Raw genomic sequence first — 22,186 nt, 5'->3', positions numbered from 1 at the left:
TATTATTATTATTATTATTATTATTATTATTATTATTATTATTATTATTATTATTATTATTATTATACAAACTCTGGATGATAGCTGTAGTTATACAAAGTGACCACTGGAGGGCATTGAACACTCTTGATTGTTCACTGACGGTGATATCAAAATCGGTGTAATATATATTTCCGACGTAAACATTCAAAATATCACTTTAAAATTAAGTAGAAGTGCTATTGAGGTAGAGACAAAGGCTTTCCCCAACAAGCTACAGTCTGAGTTTGAATAAAGTGGTGAAGTGGTGAATAAGTGTGGATTTAGGAGAGGAAGTGGCAACGTGGATCTAGTGTTGTGTCTGGAGGATGAGGTATGCTCTAGTAAATAAATGCTAAGAAGTAGAACTAACAGGAACGAACAAGTTACAAGAAGCAGTACCATGAACAAAATATACAGAAGAGAGACACGTGATTATCACACAATTACAGAAAACAAATAGAGCATTTTGGCTTCTTCAGAGCTACTGGAGTAATTACGCGACTCTCCGGAGGGAGGCAGTAATGCGACGTTAAGGATTCCAACTGCCGTAAAACCCGAAAGCAGAAGAAGAAGAAAAGTTCTCTGCTTTAAACAACCGAGCAGTCCATAACAAACAGCAAGGAGGAAGCGAAGGAAAGCAGAGAGGGGACGGACTGAAACTCCGCGTAACAGCAAGGTACTGAGTTAAAACCTGTTGATTAGTTAAAGTAGTTGAGACTATAAATGGTTGAAACTACTCTAGCTTTCATGTTGTCATCGCGGGTGGTTAAGTCAAATATTGAACAACAGGTGCTCTTCGTTAGCTTCAGCTATCTTGTTAGCCTTCGCTCCAGCGTTGTAAACTGCAAACTGAGCGAGGTTAGCTGTTATCTAAGGTAGCTTACTAACAACCTGATGTCAGAAAAAAATACTGTTAACCTCAATACAGTTTAAATTGTCTTGTATAACTTTATCTTGGTGGTAGTGTTAAAGTTACAGTTCAACTAACGCTTGCTAAACCGATTAGCACCCGTCGGCTGACGTTACAGTTAATATTTTATAGCTAATGTCAACGTTAGCTAATTAGCTACCGGCATGTACTTTATCGCATTACGTAAAGGCCTTCGGTGGATCGATGTTTTCTTTGCTGTGACAGTGACATATTAATTGGGTTTGTTAGTAGCCATTTGCGATTTGACATCAGCTTTGACAGGTGAAGCTGCATCAGTCAGGGGACGTCGCTAAGATAGTTAATTTAGCTGTCTGGTGTGGTAATCGATGAGTTAGATACGATATGTTTAAATTGCATATTTTTGTCAAGTTTCCTTGTGTTATGCAAGCCTGTTTCGCTGTGAATCGGTTAATTTGCACTTTGCGTGGATGCAGTGGGAGTGTCGAGGCTTACTGGAGCTACAGGTCACATGCTACTATGTAATCCACAGATAAGCCCTGTGTGGTCGCTTTACAGTTGGAGGTTGTGCCGCAATATAGCTGACAGATATTCTAAGAAAATCTTCGCCTTTAGCATTAAATGACAAACATTACAGAACCTGCATGCTGCCGACATTGACAGTTAACCTGTGGTTCACATCCACAATAGAAATTATGGGCACTTGAATTGAAATGGTTCAGAGAAAAGTCTTTTCAGCAGCTGCATTCCTGCACTGATCATGAGATCAGCATGGGGCCCAGCTAATATTTTTTTTTCTTTTCATGTCTTGTCACATGCCAGCTTCACACCCCTGTGCTGAACTAACACACAACTGTTATATAGGCCTCCCTCATTAGTGATCTTGACACCAGTGTGCCACGCAGAGAAAAGTCTCTGGTATACAGTATACATTGTGTTTTCACCCATGTTTGCTGGAATTTGAGTGTCGCTAACGGACAGTATCGATGCCCAGTCTCTAGAGGGTCTGGTTGATTAGAGGGTGCTGGACCCTCACATCCTGCAGCAACATGGGGGAACTCTTCCGAAGCGAAGAGATGACGCTCGCTCAGCTCTTCCTCCAATCAGAAGCGGCCTACTGTTGTGTCAGCGAACTGGGAGAGATCGGGATGGTGCAGTTTCGGGATGTAAGTCCACTGTTGTCCTCTGGATTACGACTGCTGTGCTATCTACAGATTGCTGTTTCCTGCCAACTCAAACTCCCTGAAACTGGTACCTGTTGTGTAAAGCGCCACATCAGTGGCATTGCTGGGAGAGTGCATGCCTTCTGCATCATGTTCATCATGTGCTCACAGCTGACCCCTCATTCCTGACGAGCCCTGAGGGAAGCTTTGTGCTGGAGTATAGGAGGGGATACAGCAGGGTAGATCTGTGCATCAGCAGTGGTGTCTCAGACATTCAAATTAGACACCCTCCACAGTTTTAAAAATGTAGATTTTCAAATAATAATGTAGAAAATTAGCTTTTAAATGCTTGTTAAAAGAGTTTATTGATAGACTTTAAAAATAAATCATATTATTGGGTGTCAGTGGATAGCTATGTGAGCACATCATTAAATCACTGATATCAGAACAGCTCCAGTTGCTTAGTGGTTTTAGCACCCATTCTGATTTTACAAATGTTACTGATTCACGGGTTTATCTTTCCTTACTTGCAGCTGAATCCTGATGTGAACGTGTTCCAACGAAAGTTTGTCAATGAAGTGCGACGATGTGAGGAGATGGATCGCAAACTGAGTAAGAGAGCTGAGATAAATCTTGCCAGAGCTGCCTCGGGTGGAAATTTACAATGCTGCCAGTTGGCCTCCTGAGCTTCAGGGGTCCTGAGCTTAGTGTTATGTGGAGGGGAAACTGTATGTAAACTGTACCCCTCTTTTTACCGTGTTACCTCTCTCACAGGATTTGTGGAGAAGGAAATAAAGAAGGCCGACATCCCAATAGTTGACACAGGGGAGAACCCTGAAGTCCCCTTCCCAAGGGACATGATCGACCTGGAGGTGACTGCTCTCTCTCTTAAAGATTAACGGTGAACTCTGTCATCTGCTGCGTCCCTCTGCTGAACCTGCTGTGCGTCTCCCCACAGGCCACATTTGAGAAGCTTGAGAACGAGCTGAAGGAAATAAACACCAACCAAGAAGCCCTAAAGAAGAACTTCCTGGAGCTTACCGAGCTCAAGCACATTCTGCGCCGCACGCAGCAGTTTTTTGATGAGGTCAGCGGGACTGTGTGCACAGGGCTTACCAAACGCTGCGCTCAGCAGTTATTTTACGACATTGTGGTGGCCTGAAAGATAAATAGGACTTTTGCTTTATCTTCGTTTATATGCTGTTGTAGAGCTTGAGACACAAGTGAGCTATTTTCTATGTGTTGATGAGTTATTTTCAAACCCTAACTTTAATTAATTAAATGCATTCACTCTGGTAATGAGTACGTTTCAGTGTGTAAACTCTGCTATTGCTGTTTTTCATTGATGTAGTTCACATTCTTCTGACAAGCTGCCTGCACTGATCTCTCTCTCACACACACACAAAGGAGCGCTTGTTGCTGCTTGATTTGGCAAAAGGTTTTTCCACATGTGATCGTTTATAGTTGCTCATGTGACCTTGGCCTGTTTACACCAGCTATTGGCTTTTATATCCCGTAACTACACCAAGTAATATTTTGCACAGATTTAATTGTGTGTATGCTCTTGGCCTGCCAGCCATTCACCAACATTAGTTCCACTTCATTGCCTTCAAAAACGATGTTTGGGATCTATTCAACGTTGTCGTGAGCGTGAATTGACGTGAATCATTTAGCCAAACACGTACAGTAGCTGTTCAATCATTAACTGGCTCTTGTGTCTTTGTCCTGTCTAAATCTCAACATTCAAGTAAATGAGATGTCTGAGACGTTTTAGAAGTGATTATGTGCCGTTGTAGCTGATCATTTGTTAACTGACTCTCATGCAGATGGAGGATCCCAGTTTACTGGAGGAGTCCTCGACCCTCATGGACCCCAACGAGCCGAACCGAGGGGCTCCTCTGAGACTGGGGTGAGTCTGTGTTTGTGGTCTTAAAGGGATTAAGCTTTTCTTGGAGATTTCCCTCTGTGCGCTTCCGCCATCTGTGTCTGAAACCAGAGTGTTACAACCAGCCAATCACCTCCCACACACCAGCTCAGACTGCCCAGCTTAGTCAGGCGACAAAGGTCACGTCAGGCGGAAATCTATTCAGAATGCAAATGTAGTTTATTTTAGTGTAGATATCGACTTTTCATGACTTTTCTGAGATGTGCTTGTGCCTTTTACCTTTTATCCATGTAGACAACAACAACGGTGACACAATATTTCTGTGTGCTATAGATTTGTGGCTGGAGTCATCGGCAGGGAACGCATTCCCACATTTGAGAGGATGCTGTGGAGAGTTTGCCGAGGGAATGTGTTCCTGAGGCAGGCGGACATTGAAGATCCTCTGGAGGACCCGACTACAGTCAGTACTAGTTAACAAGTGAAAATTATGCTCTGTAAAGTCTGACTGTGTCTCAGTTTATCCTAGAGTAAACTGAGTAGAGAGCTATCCTGATTTCCTGTGGCGTCGGTCAGATGCTGGGCCTGTTTCGGTCCTAACCGTGTGATGTTCCCACAGGGCGACCAGGTCCACAAGTCTGTCTTCATCATCTTCTTCCAGGGAGACCAGCTGAAGAACAGAGTCAAGAAGATCTGTGAGGGGTAAGTGACCAACGTTCGTACAGTGTCACCAAGTATTCTCATCCAGCAGATCCTTATCTGTGCTCCTCCACCCGTCTTCAGTTTCAGAGCCACCTTGTACCCGTGTCCAGAAACACCGCAGGAGAGGAAGGAGATGCTAGCAGGGGTCAACGCACGCATTGACGACCTGCAAATGGTAAACACACTTCCAAGGAAACCGCCTGCACATTGTTGAGTCATCAACACTCACTTGCACAAAAACACACTTGAGCTGGTTAGTTCTCCTTTTTGGATTTTGTGTCTGTCTGCTTAGGAGGAAATCAACTGCTAAGTGATGGTGGAGGAAATTTCATAAGACAGGAACCACATCTGCTCTTTGCAGCTCATTCTCAGCTTCCTCTTGAGTCGAGAATTTGATTTAGGTTGCACCAATGACAGCTCGTAGAACAGCTGTTGGCGTCACCAGCCACTGCTATAAATCATAAATAGAAAGTGGGGGATGGTGAGATGGATGCTTAAAGGATGTTGGAGGCGGTGGTTGGTAATCATAGCTGTTCTTTAGGTGAGCAAAAGCCAGCTTGAGCCCAGAGAAATGTGCTGTAGCAGGCAGAGTCTTTCCATAGAGACTACACTATTGTTATTGTGCCTGCAGTGTTGAATTCCTCTCTGGTGACTTGTTATCAAGCACAAGTTAGAGCCCAGAGGAGCTGCTCTTTCCCTAAGCTTTGCAAACAGGACCTGCCTCGTGTCTTTGTCCTGTGCCGGTACATCCGTCCATATGGGTTTGACATCGTGTCTCACATATCACAGAGATCACATTTGTTGTTACTCGACTCACTCATCCAGCTGTGTCGGTTTTGCTCAAGCGTCATGCACTCAGACGTTATGGGATCATTGACGGCTGCAGCTACAGAAACAGCATGACAGATACTTGATATTTGACGTGCGTCCTGTTTGACTAATCATTTCATATCCTCTCACGGTCTTATATACTGGGCCGTGTGGATCTTGTGGTTGCAATGTTATGCCTGTTGCTACGTGGGCATGAGAGCGAAATGACAGACTGGTATGCATGAGGGAGAATGTCCAGCTGTTTGGACACCAATCAGCTACACGAGGGCCGTGAAGCCTCTCGACAGCGGGTGAGACTGTGCCTCCAGGCGGACGGCACAGAGCTTAAATATCCTGCTATTTGCTGATCGTGGGACTCACTTTGAATGTGAGTCATACAGCAGCATACCTGCCAATATCCTGAGTCTCTTTTGGGAAAAGCTAACAGATTAGACAGCCCATTGCTCTTTAACTAATCACACCAGTTAATGAAAACCCTTTCTATCAAAGTCAAAGAATGTATGATTCATTGCTGCTATTTTGAGGGTCCATGTTATCATAGACTTTTAAAAGATTTCACAACCCTTCTGCTCTTGTCTGTCCTCGAAGGTGCTGAACCAGACCGAGGATCACAGGCAGCGGGTCCTGCAGGCTGCAGCCAAGACCGTCAGAGTGTGGTTCATCAAAGTGAGGAAGATGAAGGCCATCTACCACACCCTCAACCTCTGCAACATTGATGTCACTCAGAAGTGTCTAATCGCTGAGGTGTGGTGTCCCGTCTCCGACCTGGACTCCATCCAGTTTGCTCTGCGCAGGGGGACGGTGAGTAGCTGTGCACCAGGCAGTCCATGCTTAAGGAGGAAAGTCCACTACGAAGCAGGTCCGGCTCTTATTTTCTTGACACACATGGCCCCCTTTTTATTCTCAGGAAGCTTATTCTGGTTCGGGTTTACCTGGTTATGTTTTGAATGTGGCAGAACCAGTTCGAATCCAACAAAAGCGCACCGGCGCCAACAGGGCGCTCAGCTCCTGTGTGTGCTCTAATATCTGTTTATCATCTGTGAGTTGAGGTATGTTTATGTAACTGCATCATCGCCAACTGGAAGAGCTTACAAGTCATCTCTGAACAAGATGTAAACCAAATATAATGTTTTTATAGTAAGCCAAAATGATGCTCGCTGCAGCTGATTCCCATCACGGTGACCAGCTGCACGTCGTGAATGAGGCTCTGCAAAAAAGTCAAGTTTAAAGTTTAAGACAAGCTAAGGCAGCCAGCTGTGGTCAAAGACAAGCGCTGCATTCATTTTGGTCACAAACATGTCATTTTCCCTGCCGGGCACTCACATTTTTGGTAGTCATGCGTGACACCTTGTGCTCATGCTGAGATGGTTGGTCAAAGAAAATCAATTTCTCTTTACTTCCAAGTCCACTGGTCATCTTAAAGAGGAACTCCGCCAATTTTTTATATATATATATATATATATATGTATATATATATGTAAGAATTCTGTTTGGGGGGGTATTGCCGTGCATGTGAAGTGTTAAAATGGAAAACAAAATCTGGGCTGAAGTGAGCTTCAGACTTTCCTCTGCTTCAGACTCGCAGCTCAAGGCTTCATTAGCCACTGCTGGCATATAACACACAAATCTCTCACTGATCTGTCAGCAGTCAAGTTGCATTGTTGAATTATATTGAATTATAGGCACCAGGTTTTAACAAGGAAGAAGAAAGTTTGGGATAAAAAAAGCAACATCTCTGATGATACATCAGTTTTGATAATAATGCAATAGTCCCTGTTGTTAGATAAACACACAAAATCCTTTCCAAACATGTTGTATGAGCTTGGCGGAGTAGATGTGTGTAGGTGTACAGCAGGTGTAGCGACAGAGACTTGTCCCTGTCAGGCATCAACTGTCTCTACGCTCAGTTTATCTCTCAGCTGTCTTCATTGTGTTTGTCTTGAAACATGAGGCCACGGTGCACAGTATCAGGATCTTATCTGTACCACTACTTGTGCAAAGTTGTCCCGGCAGCCTGTGTAAACTCAGCTCAGATAAATGGACTGGATGATCTCTTTTATCAGTTTATTAAAGCCTGATTTTAAAGAAGACGGTGCTGAGAAAGCAGCAGGACACCTCTCACTGTGTCCAGTTGGCTTTCAGCATTCTGGACACGTAAGCTCAGTGAGTGGGATTTTAAAAGGATGTGGTCATGGTGGTTGCATTGCTTCCAAGCTCTTGAGTCTTTGCCTGTGTTTGTCCATTTGTGGAAGGAAATTTGCATCCTAATCTCGTTGTGCGTGACATTTAGGAGAAGAGCGGCTCCACCGTGCCCTCCATCCTCAACAGGATGCAAACCAAGCAGACCCCTCCCACCTACAACAAGACCAACAAGTTCACCTCGGGCTTCCAGAACATCGTGGATGCCTACGGAATTGGCAGCTACCGTGAGATTAACCCAGGTGAGCACATGCATCCCTAAAACCTCTGCCCGTCGCTGTCAACCGTCGGCGATCCCGTGTCTTTTAAGGCAGTTGAACTTTGCGTTGGAAAGGTCTGTTTACCCAGCTGCCCCTCGTATCGAGCTACAGTCACTGAGAGGCTTCCTGCCCACCCCGCCTCATCACCCATTATCACCTTGTTGACACATACCGTGTATTGTGACATGTTTCACTCATATGTGGTTTCACCTGCCGCACCGCCCTCCCCTCATGCGATGCCTGCCTCCCTTCCTCCTCGTCTCCAGCACCATACACCATCATCACCTTCCCCTTCCTGTTTGCCGTTATGTTTGGCGACCTGGGCCACGGGGTGCTCATGACCAGTGCTGCCCTGTACCTCGTGCTGCGAGAGAGCAGGCTGATCGCCCAGAAGAACGACAATGAGGTACGGATCCCACCATGGCCATCCCATCATCCCTTCACCATCCTCACTGGTTTCTGTGGATTTATGTTCATGATTGCAGACATGCTGCTTTTCTTGTTTGAGAAATTAGATTTCTGCTCGTTGATTGCTTCGTTGCAGATGTTCAGCATGGTGTTTGCAGGACGTTACATCATTCTGCTAATGGGAATCTTCTCAATCTACACTGGGATCATTTACAATGACTGTTTCTCCAAGTCCCTCAACGTGTTCGGCTCTGGCTGGAGTGTCAGGCCCATGTTCAACAGTCGAGTAGGAGGCAACTGGACGTAAGTGTCGTCACTGACTGGAGCTTTAACCAAGTCACTGCCGTCATCAACGTCACAGAACTGATTTCTGATCTCATCTGTTCAGGTTTGACACACTTGAAGGCAATAAGGTTTTGCAGTTGGACCCGAATATAGATGGAGTGTTCAACGGGCCGTACCCGATTGGCATCGATCCGGTGAATATTTGTCTTTTTAATCTGTGTTTTCTTTATTCTTCTGAGTAGAAATTAGCTTAGCTGTAGGTTTTTGAGGCACGTCTTTGCCTTGAATATGAATTAACAAAGAATAATGTTGTTAATATTACCAAGTTTGATTTAGTCAGCGTCACTCAGTTCATCCCCCGCTGACCATTTTGCCCCTCAGATTTGGAACATTGCCACCAACAAGCTGACTTTCCTGAACTCGTTCAAGATGAAGATGTCCGTCATCCTGGGAGTGATCCACATGCTGTTCGGAGTCACACTCAGTCTCTTCAACCACCTGTGAGATTTCCGTCCCTGTTCACACTTTCTCCTTGTATTTCTCTCCCTTTGAATTTGTGCTAAATGATTGTTTGTTTGTGCTTCTCTGCAGGTACTTCAAGAAGCCGCTGAATATCTACTTGGGATTCATCCCGGAGATCGTCTTCATGTCCAGTCTGTTCGGCTACCTGGTCATTCTGATCTTCTATAAGTGGGTCGCTTATGACGCCAGCACCTCCAGGGATGCCCCCAGTCTCCTCATCGCCTTTATCAACATGTTCCTCTTCAACTACAGTGACCCCACTAACAAACCTCTCTACAGAGGACAGGTCAGACACACTTCCACGTCCATCCTTTTGTCCTGAAATGAACCACAGCAAGGTTTTTGTCCTTCTTTAAGGTTTTTCTTTGTCTCTTCTCCCCTGAATGTGTAGATGGCCGTACAGTCGCTCTTGGTGGTGATCGCGCTGGCTTGCGTTCCCTGTATGTTAATAGTGAAAACTCTGGTTCTGCGGCGGCAGCATTTGTGGCGGAAAAACCTGGTAAGACGAAGCCGACCTGCACTTGAAATAATACATTGTACCTCAGTTATAAACAGAAGTGATTTTTTGTCCCTTAAATTTTGCTTTTTTTGCCCTTTTTGTCTTTCAGGGTACACAGAACTTCGGAGGGATCAGGGTGGGCAACGGGCCCACTGAGGATGAGGCTGAAATCATACAGCACGACCAGCTCTCGCAGCACTCTGAGGAGGAGCCTGAGGTGAGAGAGACATCAGTAGCAGCAGGCCAGCAGCTTGGAGGGGGGGGGGAGGGGGCGATAGGATCGACTCATTCTCTCAATAATTCAGTCACTCTGCCACAAGTGGAAACAGAAAGCCATAGCTCAAGTTTCCACTTCCACTGTGGCGATGGAAAGCATCAATTATGGATGAAGGTCCGGTGCTCCACACCGCGACCCTCGGATTTAATAAGACATGTGGTCCTGTGTCTCCTAATTTGTCCAGTTTTGTGTGTAGCTGCTTGTAAATATGCCGGCTGGTTTAGCTTCTTTTGAAAGTTGTACACATGAAGAGCTTTAGCAAAACCAGCAAACAGCTGAATTGCGAGTTTTATGTGGGCCTCTTAAAAAAGACGAATCCCTCAATTCGATGTCTAAAATGCACGTGTGCGCAGTGCGTTGTAATGTTCGGTTCACCCTCTTTCCTTTAACTGAGTAGCTAATTTCTCTCGTTACTCTTCTGTTTACTGATGTCTTGTCTCTCTGTCCATCTGTGTGTGCGTGTGTGTTGTCAATAACTAAGCATTGCCTTTTGTCACCTGCTGTCAAGGCCCGCGAGGAGGAAGAGGTAGGACAGGAGCTCACGCTGCACCTCCACCCTGTAACCTTTCCCCTGCATGTCTAGCTTCTCCGCCTCTTTCTGCCCTTCGCTTCGTTGTCTATGTGAACTGCCTGCCGCTCTTAGCTGTGTCTGTGTGTGTATGTACGTGGTAGCCGGTGTGCATTGGTTGTTGAAACATGGGTCGCAGGGGTCTCTCAGTCACAGCGACGTGAGCGAGGCATCAGCGGGGCAGCTCATTCTTTGGGTTCACAGGGTCCCGAGACGACGGTGCCTCTTCTTCTAATTCAGGGGGCTTTGCTGATCTACGGTGGCAAAAGGCTTTCCTATCAATGACCTGAATGATCGTGCACACACAATGAACCCAGACTCTCCCGATGTGGACCTCAGGAGCTGTCGCAGAGAGGTTCATGCTGGCAGCAGTTATGTTTTGATGCCATGTTTCTGTCCCACAGTTTAACTTTGCCGATGTAGCGGTGCATCAGGCCATCCACACCATAGAGTACTGCCTGGGCTGCATCTCCAACACTGCCTCCTACCTGAGGCTCTGGGCCCTCAGTCTGGCTCATGCACGTAAGTCGAGCTTTTATCCTCGAGGTTTGACGGGAAATGAATACAGCAGGTATCATCGCAGGGCTGAAATGTGTTTTCTTTGTCCCGTGCGCAGAGTTGTCGGAGGTGCTGTGGTCCATGGTGATGCACATCGGCCTGTCTACCAGCAGCCTCGCAGGCTTCCTCCTCCTGGCCATAGTCTTTTACTTCTTCGCTGTTCTCACAGTTGCCATTCTTCTCATTATGGAAGGCCTGTCCGCCTTCTTGCACGCACTGCGACTGCACTGGTAAGTTGTGTTATTCTGTTTGTTTGCCACATTTGTTTTTTTTCTGGTAATGGCTTCAGAGGACCTTGATTCAACTATTTTTGAGCGAAGGCTGACGTCGATGTGAAAACTGAATTATAAAGAAAGGTGATTTGAAAATTTAGAGCTCTCATCCAGAATCTCATTCAGCGTTCAGATGTTTTCTACATACAAAACTGTGCTAACACCAAATGACTGTAAGCACCACAAACCGCAGACCTATAGCTCCATCTAGAGGCTGCTTTTTACCTGACAGTTTCTCAGAAGACTGACGAGGGTGCACAGAAACAGCTGTATAGATGAGAGGCAGCTCCTTCTGTTTGTAATTTCACACAGTTGGTGAACATTTCAGGCTGTTTCTTTCAACTTAAGGAACCAGTGAAAAGGAAAAATGAACAGTTCAAGGAACACAGTTGGTACTTAAGGTCCAAATCCAGCATTTATTTAGAAAAGGTAAAAAGAAATAACATCAAAGATGAGTCAGTGAGACACGAGTCCTCATTTTATCAGAGAGAGGAAGTGATTAATAATAGCTACCGTGACATCAGGCATTATAAGTGAAGTATTAAAGTAATCTAAATGTATATGTGGGAGCATCACCTAAGAAAACACTCAGAGGATCCAAACAGGTTTACTCCTCACACAGCTGAGAATTCACAACAAGTTACATAACAGCACGCTGACAGCATCAGGGTGCGTCTGCCAGTCAGCAGCGGTGTGTCCAATTAGAAAATAACAAATTGTGGTTTCCCTTCAGCCCTCTTCTTTCTTGGCCCGAGGCCTGGAACATGCCTGGCTCTACTCACCGCGTCGACGGTGTATTTTTGATGCATGCGCTTTGAGCAGAGCCGTCTGTGACTCCTTGCTCTGACTTTTGCCTTTGTTGTCTCCTCGTTTGTCTCTCCGTCTGGCTTTGCTGAGTGTTATCATTGTCTTATAATCCTGTGGTACATCACAGGGCATGCCTGGGTTCCAGCCATAATTATCCCTTTCACAGGAATGTCTGGTGATTCATCTTTCACTAAATGGTGCAGCTTTATACGCAAAGTAGCTTGTATTAAAAAAACAGGTACAATATTTTATTTCCACTGGTTCAGCGTAAGGTCGCCGGTGCACAAAGAGCGCTGGTTTTGGATTCTGCAGTGATGTTTGTGAAAGCGCCGTCCCCTCCTCGTCTGCTTTCCTACACCAGACAAACTATGGCATGGCAGGTATTCGTGGCTCCTCAGTTAAAAGGTCATCCAGCCATCGTTTAGCATCGGCCTTTTAAAAATAGAGCCTGATCATTTTCCAGAAGGGAAGAAGCTTATGTGTCTGGGTCCCGGAGCAGGGACGCAGACTTCAGGGGGTGCAGACGGGGGAATGAAGAGCAGGGGTCATCGGCCTCGACTGCTCTGCTCAGCATTACCCAGCCTGACAGCCGTCACCGTGTTGCTGTGCCAGACGCTTCCTGGTCATTGTTTTTTAATCGCCTCTGTATTTTCTGTACAGGGTGGAGTTCCAAAACAAGTTTTACTCAGGCCAGGGCTTCAAGTTCCTCCCCTTCACCTTCGAAAGCATCCTGGATGGGAGGTTTGAGGACTGAGACGGCTCCACGTCTTCTGTTAATGTCACTTATCTGTTGTGAATCTGTGCGGTGAATAGTGATTTTTTTTGTTTCCGAGTCGCCAGGTCGCCGAGTGGCACTCCAAAAGATGATCTGTCAGACTGCCATGTTTTAAACTTCTGGTCACTTTAAAGAATCAGTATCTAACTCTGGAAATTACTATTCATTCATTCCTAGCGTCATCTGTTAATGTGTCTCGTCTTAGTGAAGTCCTTTTGTTTTACCTGTGTTTTATTTAGTTTAATATTATTTATGCAGTTGTTTCCTTTATAAAACCCGCGTTTTTCACCACGTGGCGGCGTTGGACTCCCGATCGTCGGAGAGGTCTGTCGTGTGCAGATGTCTTGACTGATTCTTTTGACAGATGCTTATTCAGAGTAAAGTGACAGAAGTGTTTTTCCTGTCTATCCTCTCCACATTGTTGTATCCAGGTTATCTCTTTCTCTGTTTTGACATCAGTGTTCAGCAGCAATCGACATCTCGTGCACAGAGCATCTCATCTGTTTCACCCTCTTTGCACATGCCGACACCTCTATTACGCTGCGTGCTGACCTCACGCACACACATAAAGGTCCAAAGGGAATACAGTTTTAACTTGCATCAGGATGTCAGTCAGTGCTTTGCAGGTGGAGATGAAGCGACTGTTCAATCCAACGTTGTGCGTCAACATTGCTGTGAATGCCCTTTGTGTTGGGTGATCTGCTCGCTGTCCATACAGGACACACTGAGCATTAAAGGGGAATCTATGGGTGGATGGTCTCTAACAATCCAACACTAAAATGATTCAGTTGTGCTGATTGTTTTTTTTTGTTTTTGTTGTTCCTTATGCTGATTTAAATTGTATGCTACAGTTTAAAATGTTATTGCCACACAAGGGAGTAAGACCGGCATTACAGCAGACATCCTGAGAAATCGTCTAACACACATTAATTGTGCAACTCTGTGTCAATAAAGTGGAAAGAGCTGGATTCACTCGTGGTTTTTGTTTATTTTTTCTCTGCTTAATCTGCAGCAGTGCTGGAAGTATTCAAAGCCTGCACTCAGTAAAAGTAGTAATATCACACTGTAAAGATACTCTTTAGTAAGAGAAAGTCCTGCATTCAAAAGCTTACTAAAGTGAAAGTACAGAAGTATTATCAAGAAAATGCATTTGGATTATCAAAAGTAAGTTTAAATTTTATATCAACTCTTGTTTAGCTAAACCTGATTTTAGGAAATACTTAAAACAGGTTGATTTGCATAAAAACATGTTGGAATATCCTCACAGCACTGGCAGATCCTTTTAAAGACATCAAATTAGACTCAAATCATTCAGTTAGCATCATATTTAATAAACTGAGCATGTATTTTGTACTTTATGTGAAATCTTCATTTGTAAAATAACTCGTAACTCAGTAAAAAGTAGAATATTTTCCTCTGAAATGAAGTAGAGTGGAAGGTAGTGTACTAAAGAACGGAACTTGAGGAAATTTACTCTAATTACCCATCGGCACTGATCTGCAAGGGTGAACACATCACATTTAATTTAAAAAGGAAATACTAGAGTTAAACACTTAGGTTTGACCTCCTCTAGGTGGTGCTATTGAGCAGGCTGTGTCATGGTAGTGGTCCATGAGAAATGAGTGTTTTTTTGTGGCCCCTGTGTTAGAAATAAAAGCACCTACACTTTCTATGACGGATGACTTATTATTATTACCTGCCTGAGTGCCGCTGAGCTTCGAGCCTGAAATAAGATATCGGGCATTTATTTGGCAAACTGAGAGGAAATGACCCACCAGGACCCTACCTGCATTGTTAATAAATGTACAGTTATGTATGTTGTGCATAATGGGCCTTTTCTTTAACGTGTCACTTACCATTGAGTAATCGAGCGGGCTCACTCAGTCTAGCCGTCTACAGGCAATTACGTTATAATGAGTCAAAACAGAAGTACCTACTTGTGTCTCCACCCAAAGGTTTCTTTGGCTTTCTCCGTCCTGTCAAAAGCAGCAGGAAACATTCAGCTTTACACAATATTACATTGTCAGCAGAGGTGGAAGGAGTAGTCAGATCTTATATCTAAGTTGAACCGCAGTGCAGAAATAACTCATTGTGCATATTATAGCCTATTATTGGATCATAATTAATAATGCACTGATGCATACATCACTTCAGTGTTGCAGCAGGTAAATGCTATTAATCTGTAAAACTACAGTACTTGAGAAAATGTACTCACTTTGCACTGCTGCTATTCAGCCCATGAGAAAGCAGTTTTACATGTAGGGGAAGTTTTTATGGGGTGTCCCTGCTAACACGAAGCCTAAAGCAGCATCTCATCCTGCTGGCACCTTGGGAGGCCTCACTATAAAAACCTTCAGCCACACTGGGATGAGGAACATTATGTTCTCTATCCTGTGTATTTTTTCAAGGCGGCCGGCTGCTATTAGCCACAACAGCCCAGAGTAATAATAGAGCTCTTTATTTATCTTACAGTTTTTCTGGACAAGCTCATTTAATTTGATATTTCCCAGCGTGTCATGTGTTACCAGGGGTGAGAGCAAGCTTGCATAAGAGCCCCAGAAATCCTGCTGTGTTTACGCTTCCAGGGACTTTGACTCTGCAGTCTCAGAGCATGAACCCCGATGAGACTCAGCTTATGATTTTGCTCCTTTATTTAAGGCAAACAGTTAGTGCGCTTTAGCTTGGCAGAAGAGTCTCTCTAGGAATGTTGTGTTTCTCCTCAGATTATTGTAGATTTTTCTTTGGGATAACAGAGATGCTTTTGCAGCTGTGGTGGTGCTGCAGCCTCGGTGTCCTTTTCATCCACGCAGGCACTGAAAAACATGGGATGTTGTATTACTTGAACGTGTTTCTGTCCAAAAAGACTGCAAAGAACAATCCATACGTTACTGTATATCACAGACTCGTGCTACAGTGTGTTCAGTGAATCTGCATGAAATCTCTCATCGCTGTATTCTTGCTGGCATGACTCAAACATCGTTCACATCTCTGTGTGATGACGGATTCATACGGAAGATTTTTTCCATTCTAAGACACTGTGCACTCTGCAGCTGTGGAATAATATTGATGTTTTCTTTTCGTCTTCTTCTTCTTCTGTTTTCCACCCACACACATTTTCATGCCCAGTGTTTAAGAGCAGGTCGCTGCCACTGTGCTGTTGTTATGGTGAATCGTTAATATCGTGTCTTTTTATGCAACATTGCAAAAATACTGGACGTACATTAAACAGGCTGAAAATACGAAGATGGTAAATTTGTCAAAATAAATGATTCACAAGAATATGGAAAAGTTCCCATGCTAGCTGTATCTGAATTACTTTCCGCTATTAACCTTGGTTTTACACACAAACACACACATGCACACACACTTAGATTAACTACGGGTCCACAGCCATGCTAGCGGCTCTGTGAGGCTGTACATAGGCACAGCTTTGAGCTAAATGCTAACACCAGCATGCTAACAGGCTAATATTTAACAAATGTAATATTTTCCATCTTTTAGCATGCTAGCATGCTAACATTTGCTAGTTAGCAGGAAGATGAGAATGCAAGTTTTGCCGCTGCTGATAAACCAAAGTATTGGACGCAGTTAAAATCTGACCCAAAGATGGCTCTCGAGGAAAAGTCAGGGGATCACCGGTGTCATTAGGAGTCATCCTCTGGGCACCATAAATGTCTGCACTAAATTTCAAGGCAATCCATCCAATAGTTTTTGAGATTTTCTCATCAGGACCAGTCGACAGGCCATCATCGGCGTGGCTTTGCGGATGGCATGCAGTTTGTTTGTCAGTGCTGACAGGGCTGTCGTCACTTAAAGGTCTTGATCCGTCCTGACGTTCATCTGTAGAAATAAAGCCTGCCGTGTTGCCACAGGCTGTCACATCAGGAGTGATTGTGGCTGACAGACAGAGAAGGTAAAGGTGGTTCATGCCGACATGACTGACAAGCAAGTCCATTCAGTTAGAAGGCCCAGGTGAGTCTGAGAGAGCGGAAGCGGCTCTTTCCTCGGAGGGCTCGTACCTTTCCACACTCCTGGGATTTTATTACCAGGTCTCCAGATAACATTGTTCCTCAAACAGTTTTCCACGACCCGTCTGACCCCCAGCTATTGTTTCCAGGCTCTTTTTTCACACACCGATTTGGCCGATTACATCAGGAAGCTTCAAGACAATATGAAAATTTGACAGCAGTGACAATGTGGGGTGCACACACACACACACACACACACACACACACACACACACACACACACACACACACACACACACACACACACACACACACACACATCTCCATACCTCTGTGTTTCATAACACACTGAAAAAAAAGAAAACAGGAGAAAAGGAACATGAGGAGGAAGAAAAAAACAAGTGACAATCACATAAAAAGATGTGACAGTTAACTTTCTGACTAATTAATCTTCCCTGGCTCCAGGAAACCTTGGAAATATTCCTGGAGGCAACAAGTTCCACTGAAAAGTCACAGAACGTTCCTGAAAAGGAGTCTTGTTTCTCTCTTTACCCACAGAACCCATAACACTGACAAATGAGCTCACACCGCCGACACGAATTAACCTGAAACGGGAAGTCGTTGCTGCTGCAAGAAGCAGAAGAAGAAGAAGAAGTTTACTTTATTAATCACAACATATGTACATGCCATGCTTTGAAGCACACAACAACAACAACACATCATGCACATGCTTCAGTGAAATTATTCCTCTGCATTCGACCCATCCTGGTAAGTCCTTCCTCCACGGCAGACCAGGAGCGGTGGGCCTCCAGCCGACAGCGGCGCCCGGGGACCCAGTTCCTTTTTCGTCACCAATGGTCAGGTGGTGATTATCTTGCATGTTTTTTAGTGGGTTTTTTGTGGAGGAGAACATGCAAACTCCACACAGAAAGGCCCCTTCCTCGAGATAAAGGGCTGCAGGCACCAAAGGCATGGCGGAGGACACGCTCCCCAGCGCCCCAAGCGGGAATCGAACCTGGGACCTTCTAGCTGTGAGGCAACACTGTGCCACCATACGCCTTTATTACAAATACAAGCACTTCTCCGAACACTCAAGCACAAGTGATAGATTCATCTCAGTCAGGAGATCAGCAGCCATGCATGGGTTCCAAACTAAAGGAGTCGTCTACTAAAGTAAACACATTATCAAGTTTTCAGCCACAGTGACGCAGCTCAGGGGATGGCAGATGGCAGTGGCTGTTATTCTATTTGTCCTTCGACCGCTTTGGTCCAGACTGATATCTCATTGACTCCTGGATGGATTGCCATGAAATCTTTATACAGACGCACATGCTTCCCAGAGGAGGAATCCACCAGACTTAAGTGATCCCCTGGACTTTTCCTTTAGTGCCACCATGAGGATGTCTGTGAACTACTGACTGGGTTAGAGGGCACGTGGTGGTAGAGGCACAGGTGAAAGTAGGTGGTGATGGTTGTGGACATGAGGCAAGAGGCTGGAGCTGGAGATCGGTACAGGGGAACTCACACACAGGAGATCAAGCACTAGTAAATGGTCAAATCTACCACTAAGCAGCAGAAACAATCTGGCACTGAGGCCTCTGCAGTCCACTCTTTATGCTGTGCTTGATTGTGATGACTCTCAGCTGAGTTGGAGGCAGCTCCCAAGCCACCTGGAGAACCACGCCCAGCCTCCGCCAACAAGGAACATGCAGGAAACAAAGACCCACACCTCTCCACAGTACGCTGAATTTCCCAAACCACCACATAAACATCACCGTGTTTGCATTGTGAACCTCACAGAGCCGCTCGTATGGCTGTAGACTCTTTGTCTTTGCTGTAATGAAATCTAAACTTTTCCTGTGTTTAACACTAAATACAAATATAACTTGTTATGTGTGTGTGTGTGTGTGTGTGTGTGTGTGTGTGTGTGTGTGTGTGTGTGTGTGTTCGTGTGTGCGCGCTCCAAATAACTCCCCACTCCGGCGCTGTAGTAAACAACAGGAGCGCTGTTGGGTTGAAAATCAAGAGCTCGAAAGGATCCAGACCACCAGAATCTGTTCCCTGTCAGTCTGAAAACCTGGACTCCCTCCCAGCCCTGTCAGCGGACAGAGTTCACTGTGGGTACGCTGGCCAGTTTGTGCGTTTGTGTGTACAAACTCCAGTTTAAGCGCATGTGAGTGGGCATCCATGTGCACCGCGTTTTGAGAAGCCAAACAGCGGAGCTGGCAGTGTTATTTCCATGAGCTTACCCACATTAAAATTGAGCCTTTTAAGGATTAACTTAGCAGCGTCCCTTATTTTGGTTGGGTTCCTCACACAGCTTTGAGTTGAAAAGTTCTCCCTGAGCTCAGTCTGCCTATTGTGTGGCTTTCTGAGTGTGGTGTGTGCCGTTTCTGCCCCCAGTGAGGGAGGATATAGTCACCGCAGACGGCAGCATCAGGTCGAGCTACTCTTTGTTGAGAATGCTTTTGTTGTTCTTCAACCGTTTCCAGGGACAGAATAAATAGCTCCGCTTAACCAAAGGCATTTGCCTCCCTCGCTGCTGCGAATGCACCACCATGAGAAACGTATTACCAGCGGTTACGAGTGTTTTGCCTCTTTTGGAAACGCTTTTTCTGTTTTTCTTTTGCAGGCACTGCTGGGACACGTGAAAGAAATGTTCTCCATCGTTTGTTCCAGTCAACACCTGATAAGCGAGGATGGAGGACATCATCCAGGCTGTGATTTCTCATGTTTGGTTTTTATCTCTATGAAATACTGCAGCGTTTGAGGCAGAATTTGAGGCAACTGTGAGGATTTTTTCTTGTTTTCTTACTCTTAAGGTCCACTTCCACCAGCCGTTGATATCCATCAGCATCAAAAGGCTGCAGCTCTGAGTTTATTTTGGGTTTTATGTGGATCTTGAAGATCCTTTCGAAGGTTTGCACCAAGATCTGGAAGTAGGAGGTCAAAGTTTTTAAGGTGTCAGCTGAGGGTGTATAGATAAAGTATAGAAGAGGTGAAAATTCAATGATGAACAGAATTGGAGAAGAAGGCCGATGCAGGTTTTACAAACCCTGGAGGATAGATATTACACACACACACACACACACACACACACACACACACACACACACACACACACACACACACACACACACACACACACACACACACACACACACACACACACACACTTTGAGCTCCCTGACATGAGTGTGCTGTCTCTGTAACAGCAGCATAATCAGGAACATAAGTGTAAAGGAATTTCCCCATTATATAAGGTGTGTAGGGAACCACTTCTGAGAAATCTGGTGCACTCAAAGAGATCTAGAGATAGTGGGATTGAGAGAGACAGGGCGAGTGAAAAACATGACAGCCAGAGGAGCTACAGGTGTGGAGGGTCAGGCAGATGGAGAGAGAGGAACGCCACGAAGAGCCGGGAACGCTTCACTTATGTCTAACTGTGATGGAAACAGGCCATTGGTGGCGGCAGCAGAACAGAGAACACTAGGATGGAATAGACTCAAGGGCACTCCAGTAGGACATCTAATGTCCACTGGCCTCAGTGTGACTGGTTAGAATACAAAGACAGACCCAGTTCAGGTAAGATTTTAGGGTCAAACCATTTTTAATGAAATGCCACACACAGTTGTAAAAGTAGAACGCAGCACAAAGTATCACAGAGTACCACAATGTACCACAATGTGTGCCAAAAAATACCCAATGTGCTTTTAACCAGGAGAGGAAGAGGATAAAAAAAAGCAAATGTCTACAGCTATGCTAGTGATGCTAAGCACATTTAATACCTATGTCATGATCACCACCTTAGCTTAACATGCTAAATTATTGCTTATTAGCATCTGGGGGCCGTGAATGTTTGCACCAGGGTTTGTGCTGATCCGTCCAGTGGATGTTGACACATTTCACAGGATAAAACTGAAGGAAAACATTGAACTGGTGCTAAGAAGGTAAAGGTCAGGTAGGTTTCATCCTCTGGCCATCATGGGTATCATCATCTCCATATACTCAGCTCTCTGTGCTGCTGTTGTTTACTTTCTAATGATCTGTGAAGTACTTTATTTAACACATTTCTGCATTCATCTAGGAGATATTTGACTGGGAGGATGAAAAGTGCTTTACATCGGCAAATACTTGACTGCAGACCTTTTTTAAAGCGCGTCCCAAAGCTGTGATGGAAAACCCAGAGTTAACATTTCAGTTAACAATCTTTGGTTATGTAACTGATTGTTTTTGACCTATGCGGTGCAGAATGAGACCTTTCCAGCTTCCCAAGAGGTTTACATTTTGAAATCTCAGTTTGGATTTTCATGAACCTCAAGGGATCAATGTGTTATGACTGCAGGCGCTGGCAGACAGTCCGTAGGATGGCTGGTTAGCATGTGATGAAATGTCTGTTCAGTGCCTGCTGCACAAACATCTCAGAACCAAGCAGATGTCAGGTTTCCTATAGTGGAAGGAAAATCAGTGATGTTATATGAATGTTATCTGTTTTGACTGTTGTTACACAGACTCAAGAGAGATGAATGGAGCTCACAGAGTAATGTGCATCATGTTTAAAAGCAATATTTGCTGCCCGATAACCTTCAAAAGCCATTAAGCAGGACCTTAGTTTCAATCCACAGAGACTGTTGAGAGCAGGTTATCTGCATGGTGCAGAAAGCTTTTTGTCTTTGTGTACGTTTGGTGTCAAGCCAGACTTCACGGTGCACTCAGCAGCCAGGAGACAGCACAAACTGCCTCCACATCTGTCTTAAATCATCCTCTAATGGTCACCTTAAATATCAAAGTCACATCAACTGATCTTAAGAGTCCTTTCCGAGAAACAGCCATTTAATCAACCACTTCAATAACTGTGCATGTTTACAGTATGCGTGTGTATGTGTGGGTGTGTGCTGTGTGTAGTATGGACACAATGCCGCCTCCCACTGAGAAAACAAACCCCATAAGGAGGCGAGGAGGGAAGAGAGGCATAAAGGACGAGGTTTGAAAAAAGAAAGGAGGCCAGTTATGAACATTTCTGGAATTCCTCAGCTCCGTGCAGGATTTTCTTTAGGGGAAGTGGTCGTCCGGCCAAGAGCCACCGGAGCAGGACCCTGCAGGGAGCCCCGTCTTCTCCTTTCTGACCACGGCGAAGACTGGCTCAGTGCCCACCGCGAGAGGAAGAACACATCAAAGCAAGCATTCAGGATATTGGCAGGGAGGGATATTGTTTAACCTGACACAAATAAACAAGCACAAGAGTGCACGAAAGACGAGGACAGACAGAGAGAAACTTTACTACAGTGGAAAGCATGACT

General features: G+C 44.9%; 1 protein-coding gene across 3 annotated transcripts; it reads left to right on the top strand.

Annotated features, from left to right (window-relative positions):
* Positions 1-605: 605 nt before the first annotated feature.
* atp6v0a1a (ATPase H+ transporting V0 subunit a1a) lies at positions 606-13,886 on the top strand. Of its 3 annotated transcripts, none has more exons than XM_070980740.1 (22): positions 606-697; positions 1,905-2,076; positions 2,607-2,685; positions 2,848-2,945; positions 3,032-3,160; positions 3,900-3,982; positions 4,292-4,418; positions 4,575-4,657; positions 4,739-4,832; positions 6,077-6,289; positions 7,779-7,929; positions 8,214-8,353; positions 8,492-8,658; positions 8,744-8,834; positions 9,022-9,140; positions 9,232-9,448; positions 9,554-9,661; positions 9,771-9,878; positions 10,447-10,464; positions 10,911-11,028; positions 11,123-11,294; positions 12,804-13,886. In XM_070980740.1, exons 2-22 carry the CDS (start codon positions 1,960-1,962, stop codon positions 12,895-12,897), a joined length of 2,526 nt encoding a protein of 841 aa, XP_070836841.1. In that variant the 5' UTR covers positions 606-697; positions 1,905-1,959; the 3' UTR covers positions 12,898-13,886. The 3 variants fall into 3 exon arrangements, with proteins under 3 accessions (XP_070836841.1, XP_070836840.1, XP_070836842.1); XM_070980739.1 differs by having other exon boundaries at positions 10,420-10,464; XM_070980741.1 differs by lacking the exon at positions 10,447-10,464.
* The last annotated feature ends 8,300 nt before the right edge of the window (positions 13,887-22,186 follow it).

This window comes from Chaetodon trifascialis, chromosome 15, assembly GCF_039877785.1.
Source record: "Chaetodon trifascialis isolate fChaTrf1 chromosome 15, fChaTrf1.hap1, whole genome shotgun sequence".
In the NCBI taxonomy this organism is placed as follows: Eukaryota; Metazoa; Chordata; class Actinopteri; order Chaetodontiformes; family Chaetodontidae; genus Chaetodon; species Chaetodon trifascialis.
Note: the sequence above shows the minus strand (reverse complement) of the source record. Positions and strands in the feature narration are given on the sequence as shown.